General features: G+C 40.9%; 1 protein-coding gene across 1 annotated transcript; it reads left to right on the top strand.

Annotated features, from left to right (window-relative positions):
* Nucleotides 1-3,657: 3,657 nt before the first annotated feature.
* On the top strand, nucleotides 3,658-6,626 carry LOC129743309 (uncharacterized). The gene is made up of 2 exons (XM_055735295.1): nucleotides 3,658-6,445; nucleotides 6,490-6,626. Exons 1-2 carry the CDS (start codon nucleotides 3,658-3,660, stop codon nucleotides 6,624-6,626), a joined length of 2,925 nt encoding a protein of 974 aa, XP_055591270.1.
* Nucleotides 6,627-10,251: the final 3,625 nt, after the last annotated feature.

Genomic DNA, 10,251 nt, shown 5'->3' with positions numbered 1-10,251 from the left:
TAAAAAAACAAGAGAGTCAGTAGCTTTGAAACAAGGTTTTTTTAATTACAAAAAAATCTAACCAAGTCTAACTCGAAAAATAAAAATGTTAGAAATCTGAAAAATACGTGTGTTTTTAAGTCGTAAAAATGCACCATATTTTCAATTTTGGGGAAAATCTGAAGACCTCCGGCGCAAACCCGTCAGATAATAAAAAAAATCCCCTTAAACCAAATCTCTTCGTGTAAAACACTTCCAAAATTAGATTTTCTCGATTGCCTTCCTTTGGCGATTTTATTTTGTTTGAGTTTCTTAAGCTGTTTAAGATTTTTTTTCACCTGTCGAAGTTGTGACGGTTGCACAAAAACGGTCATTTTTTGAATTTGAGACCAAAATTCGGTTTTCGCAAGCAGCCACTGGTCCTGTAACGGACATGGAGATAAAAGTTTTTGTCTAAAATATTTGTGTTGACGCTGAAAAAATACTTATAGGCATTATTTATAGTCCAGAAAGCTGGAAATCAAGCAAAAATTTCTAATTCGTAAACTTATGCTTATGCTGACTCGATAAATTTCCCATTTTTCTATGTGTTATCATTGCTCGCTGGCCTTTTAATCATCTCTGGTAATAACTCCCTGGTAGGTCCCAACCCATTTGAACCGGCAAAAGAACTGCCAAGTGTCGAACAAGAAAGAAAGCATCTCCACCCTCTTGCTTACTTTCGGCATCACTGCAAGTGGATCATAGACAGAAAACTTCTTCGACCCAGTAAAGTAACATATGCTTCGATTTCCAACTGTTTTATTGCCACTCGTCGTTGTTGGCCATAGATGAAGATGATGATGGTGATGATCTCTCGGTGTTTTTTCGGTGGGCTGGCCAACTTTTGTGTCTAAGACGGGTTTCGGATCTACCTACTGCGGGAAAGTGCCGGCCGGCTTTTCTCCGTGCCCTGAAAAAAAGAACATCACGCTGTGTAGTACTACCATGGTTTAGTTTAACGCCGATCAGGAAGGACATTGCTTTTATCATCTTTCCAAAAATATGATTTCCTTTTAATCGTGAAAAAACAACATGAATTTGGAGTTCATCGGCAATTTTAACTAGGTACTCTGTGATTCCATTCCGTCTTGACCACTCGACCACTGGCCCAGCTCTTGAAGGTGGTACCCGGTTAATGGTTTCTCTCGTCCAAAATGTTTCGCTGTTCCCGATTCCGGGTCGGAAATTTGGCCCACATTATGTGTTTGGCCTTGCCAGCGACCTTTCTCTGACCGCTAGTTAGAGCTCTCGGCCTTTCGGGAGGTGAAGTTTCCATCTTTGTTTTCTCGCATGGTTCCGGTTTTGGTCCCAGGGGCCAATGTGTGGGCGCAGTCCGAAGCAATTGATATAATTCACTCTCGGTCGTTTGGACTTGGTTCTTGGACTGATGACGATGGTTTGGCCAGAATTTGGAGCTGGTTCTCTGAAGAAGAACCATTTACACAGTTGGTTGCTTAAAATTGAACCGAAAGAAGGGAGGAAATTAATGTCCACGGCTTTTTGGGCTCAGAATCGTTTAATCGTTTGAGAAAGACCTGCAAGATTAAATTTTTCCTTCATCACTTGACTCTTGAGAACAGATAGTCTTTTAGTTACTTTCAACCTTTAGGTGATCACATCAAAGGTTTAATTATTTTTAAAATCTTTTTCTTAGCAAATTGAATATACTGTCAAACAAATGCTTTAAGGATACATTTCTCTCCCTTCACAAAATTACATTTGGGATCGAAATTTAAGCTACATGGAAATAGAGAGAGAGTAGAAAAGGTCTAATAACTTACCAAAATATGATGCGCTTTTCTCTTTATCCCATCAATTTGGCAGCGGTAAATGTATCATAAATAATCCATCCAATTTCGGGCGAGAGGGATTAATGAAATTGGTTATCGGAGAAGAAATTGATACACTTTCAGTTTCTGGGTTTTATTCCCATCTTTTTTTTTGCGCTGTTATTTTTTCGTCCCCTTTTTGCAAAGCAACTCGCTTACTACACGGAGCACTCAAATTACTCGACCACCGAAGTCAGCAGTATTATTCATGACAGTTTTTTTCTCCTTCATCTGTGTCATGTCATATTGTTAACGGATAGCACCGATAGACAAGGTTATGTTATGAAGGAGTGCTATGTATTACTTGGTAGTTCAATTGGTGTGGTGATAAGCAACTTGCTGAAATATTACTTAACAAGCTCTGGATTATCAGCTATCTATAATAATTTTCAAACCAATCTAGAGTTGTACATTTCAGGAAAAAAGTAGCATTTTCGTTAATATTCATATTGGCCAATATGAATTTCGAAATAGTGCTTCTTGTTCATTTCCAAATTGGTTTTTTACCTTTCACTAACGACAAATCAGTATTCGAAAAAAAAATTAAAGTTTTTCAAAACATCGTGTACGTATATTGTTCGCTACGAAAGTTGCCAGCAGCAGCGAGCGATTCCCAACACGCGACGCCGATGTCCAGCAACGACGCCCGGAGCACTCACGAGAGAAGAAGAGTGCCACACAGACGCGAGAGTACCGTACCAAGAGAGCGAGAAGGCAGCTCTCGCTGAAAGATTATGCGCGACGCGCCTAGCAGATTCTAGGCGTTTCCATCTGGCGCAAGCACGTGGTTCTGTGCTTGCGTGACTGCCTATTTAAGGGCGCATTCTCAATGCGCCTTGAGTTAGTTCCATTTAATAAGCAGTGTAGTTAAGTTCTGTATAGAAGTGTGAAGAGAAATAAACGTGACAAGAGACAAAGCTGGATATTTTTATTGGTGTTCCTGCCTTTCTCGTCTTGGAGTTTGATTCTCTACTCTGTTCCACTGCTTGGATCTCCGGTAGTGATTGGTGACGCAAACCCGGTTCTTTTCAGAACCAAACCAAGAGTTTAGTCTTCCCGCGTCCAGACCAATACTACCGATCCAGTCTGCCGTGTCTAGTGAAGAGAAGGCTCTCTGCAGACACGTGTATCTCGGTGCGCTGTTCGCACATCGCTTGCCAGTCCGGAAACCCTCTGTCCACTAGCAGATCCACCCCGTGTGAGTCACACGTTAAAAAACATTTGGTCCTTCGAACCGGATCGGGACTGGTGAAGAAGCGTTTCGCGTGGCTGACAACGCGAACCGAGCGTGTCACGTGGCTCGGACAACGTGACATTCGCGATTTACCCGCCGTCGTTGGAGAGAACCACGTCGCGGTGCGAAAGTTTTAGTTACGGTTTTCGTCGCGGTCGCCGATTAGTATACGTGTGATATCGTGCGCCGGCGAATTCTTACGTGTTCTACTGTGACGAATATAGAACACATTCGTGAGTGTTTGGAAAGGAGTCTGCGGTTACGGAGATGCTACCTCGCACTCCCAACCAGAAAATGGAAAGGCCCGAAGAAATTTCGAAGCTCAATATCCGACGTGGCCGGGTCAAGGCAAAGGTGACCCGATTACTGAATATTCTGGAATCGGATGAAGGAACACTTTCCTTGCCAGCTCTGAGGGTTCATGCCAGAAACCTTCAAGTGGTGTACGATGAATAAAACGAGATTCATAATGTCATCATTGAAGCCGTACCCGAAGACGCTGAGGCACAGGAGGAGAAATTTATCGACTTTGAAGCAACCTACAACGAGGCCGCAATAAAGATCGAGACCTTGATGGCTGCGCTGCAAAGAGACAATCAGCGAGCCCCAGCCCACCCCGTTGCCGCGCCGATGCCAGGTCAAGTGATAGTTAACACACAAGCCTACCGTGCGCCGTTACCCACATTTGATGGTCGCTATGAAGCATGGCCACGCTTCAAGGCCATGTTCCAGGACCTTATAGAGCGAACTAATGATTCAGATGCTGTTAAGCTATACCATCTGGAAAATTCGCTCAAGGAAGATGCTGCAGGGGTTATAGATATTGAGACGCTTCAAAACAACCACTACGAGCGCGCGTGGGAAATATTGGAGCAACGTTTTGGAAACAAGCGCCTCATATTGGAAAGTCACATTCTGGGCCTCCTGAACATGACGAAGGTTCAAAGGAAAAGTTCCAAAGAGCTGCGGAATCTGGTGGACGAGTGTACTCGACACATCGACAACCTAGTCAAGCTAGACCAACCTCTGACTGGTATGTCGCAAATGTTCGTGGTGACATTGCTGACACGTGCACTGGATGATCAAACCCGTGAGTTGTGGGAAGCCTCATTTGATCAAACGGAGCTGCCACAATATGAAAACATGATAGAGTTCTTGAGACAGCGAGTTGTGATATTGGAGCGCTGTGAGACCGCCACAACAGCTGGAACGTCCAAGACTTCAAAGTTTGCACCGTTCAAAGGAGGAGCCTCGAAATCATCGCATGCAGCAATAGCAACATCGGAAAATGCATGCGACTTCTGTAATGGCCAGCATAAAAACGACAAATGCCCATTATTCGTAGGAATGGATGTTCAGAAGCGACGAAGAAAGCTCAGACAGATGAAACTGTGCTACAACTGTCTTCAGAATGGGCATCAAATAATTTATTGTCCCAGCAAAGGTGTTTGTGGAAAGTGTTTTAGAAGGCATCATACTCTTCTTCATTTTGTTCGAGATGAAACGCCAGCGAAGAAAAACGAACCATCAAAGCCAGTCGAGGAGCGACAGGGGCTTGACGTAACAGAGCGACCAGTCAACGCGTCGTGTTCCAGCGTTAATCGTCAGCCTAGCAAGCAGATCTTCCTGATGACTGCATTGGTTAATCTTCAATCGAGAGGAGGTAAAATTCATAAGGTGCGAGCGTTATTGGACTCTGGCTCGCAGATCAATCTACTGACGGAATCCTTGGTGCGAAAGCTGAACCTACCCAAGTACCCGACGAATATTCCTGTGGTCGGCATAGGGGGAACTCGATCCCAGATACGTCATCGAGTTGCAGTCCGAATGTCTTCGAACTACAACGATTTTGACGCCATTGTGAACTGTCTGGTCACACCACGAGTGACGGGAACTATACCCTCCACCAAGGTCAATGTGGATTCTTGGCATTTGCCAGCCGGTATGGTACTGGCTGACCCGAGATTTAATGAGCCCGACGATGTTGAGATGCTGATTGGAGCTGAACACTTCCATGCTATTATGTTGCGAAGACAGATGCACCTCGCCGAAAAACTACCCATCTTGCTAGAGACTCAATTCGGATGGGTCGTTATTGGTTCTTACGAAGAGGACGACGGAGGTGGTGCACTATGCGCTAACTTTGCTGTGGCTGACAGCTTGGAGGTCTGCCTCAAGCGCTTTTTCCACCAGGAGGAGTTAACTGAACCAGAGACGGTTACAACTGAAGAGGAACGCTTCGAAGAACAGTCCCAACGAACCTATCATCGCAACGAAGATGGACGATTTGTGGTTCAACTGCCATTTCGTGAATCAGTGAGCCATTTGAAAGGCTCCCGATCTCTGATATTGAAGCGAAACTTCATGCTGGAGAAAAGACTTTTGCAAAATCCCGAGCTGAGGGCTCAGTACACGGCATTCATAGAGGAATATCAAGCACTGGGCCACTGCCGTGAAGTGAAAGACAGCAGTGCGAAGCTCCGTGTTGAAGGAATTCCAGACGCCGACCGAGAGACTTTGGTGCCAATTCAAGACTCCAGTGTCTATGAAGTTTTTAAAGCCTTAGGACTCCTGTGGGACCCGAAAGGAGACTTATTTCTGTTCCACAAATCTCCTGAACAAACGAAGGATGATTTTCAGCCAACAAATCGAAAGGTGCTATCCCAAATAGCGAAGTTGTTCGACGCATTGGGCCTTGTGTCACCGGTGATCGTAGAAGCGAAGATGATTATGCAGTCGCTGTGGGCCGCCAACATCGGTTGGGATGATCCGGTGAACGGTGACTTGCTGCATCGATGGGAGGAGTTTCAAACGTGGTTAACTCAGCTTGGCAAGTTTGATATTCCAAGATGTGTCGTAGTTTCCGAGACCAAAAGAATGGAGATACACGGGTTCGTGGATGTCTCGAAACATGTGTATGGTGCTTGTGTTTATCTCCGCAGCATTGGAAGGGAGGGATCAATAGCACATCTCCTATGTAGTAAATCGAAAGTAGCACTGTTCGAAGAAAGCACTGTTCCAAAAATAGAACTGTGTGCTGCTGAACTGTTGGTTGAATTGGTGAAAAAGGTCATACCAACGCTGAAGCTGAACATTGAGATTGTCAAGCAATGGTCCGATAGCCAAATTGTGTTGGTTTGGTTGAAGAAACCCATGGAACGTCTACCAGTGTATGATCGAAATCGAGTGGCTGAAATCGTTCGGCTTACCGAAGATTACCAATGGGGATACATTAACACAGCGCACAATCCGGCGGATATCATGTCCCGAGGCGATTCGTCCTTCCAAGACGGCAAGAGCTCAACGTCCACCTGCAGCCTCAGCAGTGATTCTTCGCCGCAGCGTGGAGAACATCAAATGAGTTGGAAAGGAATTCCAACGGGGGGAGTATGTTCGCTACGAAAGTTGCCAGCAGCAGCGAGCGATTCCCAACACGCGACGCCGATGTCCAGCAACGACGCCCGGAGCACTCACGAGAGAAGAAGAGTGCCACACAGACGCGAGAGTACCGTGCCAAGAGAGCGAGAAGGCACCTGTGTTAAATGCGCAAGCAAAGAGAGCGCAAGCAATCTCTCATTTTTTCTGGAATGGCAACCCGGCGCGAGCAAAACTTGCACGCAAAATGAACAGAATGAACACATGAATGAACTTTTTTTTGAATTGGCAGTTAAGAAAAACTAATTTAATTAAACTAAATTAACGATTTAAACAATGTTAAGCATTTTTGGGAACTAGAAAAAACGCCAACAACTGAACAAAGACCGCAAAATCCTTTATTAACGTTCATAACATTCAATTTCCCCGTAAATTCATTATATAAGAACAAACATGACAACATATTGAATTTTTCACTATATTAACTTAATTTGAAAAGTTTGTTCAACAAAAACAAATGCGGCACTAAGCCACTATACTAGGTATGTTGGTTTTGATACTAGAAACAGAACGTAGTACTCAGAATTTTCCCTTACCCCGTGAATTTTCCGGAATTTCCACATCAATGCATATATGTCGAAATATTGACTTTTTCACTATATTAACCAAATTTGAAAAGTTTGTTCAACAAAAACAAATGCGGCACTAAGCTACTATACTAGGTATGTTGGTTTTGATACTAGAAACAAAACGTAGTACTCAGAATTTTCCCTTACCCCGTGAATTTTCCGGAATTTCCACAACAGTGCATATATGTCGAAATATTGACTTTTTCACTATATTAACTTAATTTGAAAAGTTTGTTCAAAAAAAACAAATGCGGCACTAAGCCACTATACTAGGTATGTTGGTTTTGATACTAGAAACAAAACGTAGTACTCAGAATTTTCCCTTACCCCGTGAATTTTCCGGAATTTCCACATCAATGCATATATGTCGAAATATTGACTTTTTCACTATATTAACTAAATTTGAAAAGTTTGTTCAACAAAAACAAATGCGGCACTAAGCCACTATACTAGGTATGTTGGTTTTGATATTAGAAACAAAACGTAGTACTCAGAATTTTCCCTTACCCCGTGAATTTTCCGGAATTTCCACATAAGTGCGTACATGTCGAAATATTGACTTTTTCACTATATTAACTTAATTTGAAAAGTTTGTTCAACAAAAACAAATGCGGCACTAAGCCACTATACTAGGTATGTTGGTTTTGATACTAGAAACAAAACGAAGTACTCAGAATTTTCCCTTACCCCGTGAATTTTCCGGAATTTCCACATAAGTGCGTACATGTCGAAATATTGACTTTTTCACTATATTAATTAATTTGAAAAGTTTGTTCAACAAAAACAAATGCGGCACTAAGCCACTATACTAGGTATGTTGGTTTTGATACTAGAAACAGAACGTAGTACTCAGAATTTTCCCTTACCCCGTGAATTTTCCGGAATTTCCACATCAATGCATATATGTCGAAATATTGACTTTTTCACTATATTAACCAAATTTGAAAAGTTTGTTCAACAAAAACAAATGCGGCACTAAGCTACTATACTAGGTATGTTGGTTTTGATACTAGAAACAAAACGTAGTACTCAGAATTTTCCCTTACCCCGTGAATTTTCCGGAATTTCCACATAAGTGCGTACATGTCGAAATATTGACTTTTTCACTATATTAACCAAATTTGAAAAGTTTGTTCAACAAAAACAAATGCGGCACTAAGCTACTATACTAGGTATGTTGGTTTTGATACTAGAAACAAAACGTAGTACTCAGAATTTTCCCTTACCCCGTGAATTTTCCGGAATTTCCACAACAGTGCATATATGTCGAAATATTGACTTTTTCACTATATTAACTTAATTTGAAAAGTTTGTTCAACAAAAACAAATGCGGCACTAAGCCACTATACTAGGTATGTTGGTTTTGATACTAGAAACAAAACGTAGTACTCAGAATTTTCCCTTACCCCGTGAATTTTCCGGAATTTCCACATCAATGCATATATGTCGAAATATTGACTTTTTCACTATATTAACTAAATTTGAAAAGTTTGTTCAACAAAAACAAATGCGGCACTAAGCCACTATACTAGGTATGTTGGTTTTGATATTAGAAACAAAACGTAGTACTCAGAATTTTCCCTTACCCCGTGAATTTTCCGGAATTTCCACATAAGTGCGTACATGTCGAAATATTGACTTTTTCACTATATTAACTTAATTTGAAAAGTTTGTTCAACAAAAACAAATGCGGCACTAAGCCACTATACTAGGTATGTTGGTTTTGATACTAGAAACAAAACGTAGTACTCAGAATTTTCCCTTACCCCGTGAATTTTCCGGAATTTCCACATAAGTGCGTACATGTCGAAATATTGACTTTTTCACTATATTAACTTAATTTGAAAAGTTTGTTCAACAAAAACAAATGCGGCACTAAGCCACTATACTAGGTATGTTGGTTTTGATACTAGAAACAAAACGTAGTACTCAGAATTTTCCCTTACCCCGTGAATTTTCCGGAATTTCCACATAAGTGCGTACATGTCGAAATATTGACTTTTTCACTATATTAACTTAATTTGAAAAGTTTGTTCAACAAAAACAAATGCGGCACTAAGCCACTATACTAGGTATGTTGGTTTTGATACTAGAAACAAAACGTAGTACTCAGAATTTTCCCTTACCCCGTGAATTTTCCGGAATTTCCACATCAATGCATATATGTCGAAATATTGACTTTTTCACTATATTAACTTAATTTGAAAAGTTTGTTCAACAAAAACAAATGCGGCACTAAGCTACTATACTAGGTATGTTGGTTTTGATACTAGAAACAAAACGTAGTACTCAGAATTTTCCCTTACCCCGTGAATTTTACGGAATTTCCACATCAATGCATATATGTCGAAATATTAACTTTTTCACTATATTAACTTAATTTGAAAAGTTTGTTCAACAAAAACAAATGCGGCACTAAGCCACTATACTAGGTATGTTGGTTTTGATACTAGAAACAGAACGTAGTACTCAGAATTTTCCCTTACCCCGTGAATTTTCCGGAATTTCCACATCAATGCATATATGTCGAAATATTGACTTTTTCACTATATTAACCAAATTTGAAAAGTTTGTTCAACAAAAACAAATGCGGCACTAAGCCACTATACTAGGTATGTTGGTTTTGATACTAGAAACAAAACGTAGTACTCAGAATTTTCCCTTACCCCGTGAATTTTCCGGAATTTCCACATAAGTGCGTACATGTCGAAATATTGACTTTTTCACTATATTAACCAAATTTGAAAAGTTTGTTCAACAAAAACAAATGCGGCACTAAGCCACTATACTAGGTATGTTGGTTTTGATACTAGAAACAAAACGTAGTACTCAGAATTTTCCCTTACTCCGTGAATTTTCCGGAATTTCCACATAAGTGCGTACATGTCGAAATATTGACTTTTTCACTATATTAACTTAATTTGAAAAGTTTGTTCAACAAAAACAAATGCGGCACTAAGCCACTATACTAGGTATGTTGGTTTTGATACTAGAAACAAAACGTAGTACTCAGAATTTTCCCTTACTCCGTGAATTTTCCGGAATTTCCACAACAGTGCATATATGTCGAAATATTGACTTTTTCACTATATTAACTTAATTTGAAAAGTTTGTTCAACAAAAACAAATGCGGCACTAAGCCACTATACTAGGTATGTTGGTT

Source organism: Uranotaenia lowii, chromosome 2, assembly GCF_029784155.1.
Source record: "Uranotaenia lowii strain MFRU-FL chromosome 2, ASM2978415v1, whole genome shotgun sequence".
Lineage (NCBI taxonomy): Eukaryota > Metazoa > Arthropoda > Insecta > Diptera > Culicidae > Uranotaenia > Uranotaenia lowii.
The sequence above is the reverse complement of the archived record's forward strand: the minus strand, read 5'-3'. Positions and strand labels throughout refer to the sequence as shown.

Bases quoted from the DNA above. Each gene is read 5' to 3' on its own strand.
- LOC129743309 (XM_055735295.1), top strand. From the start codon at position 3,658: ATGGCTGCGCTGCAAAGAGACAATCAGCGAGCCCCAGCCCACCCCGTT. The intron at 6,446-6,489 runs GTTGGAAAGGAA...TCGCTACGAAAG, and splicing joins GCGTGGAGAACATCAAATGA to TTGCCAGCAGCAGCGAGCGA.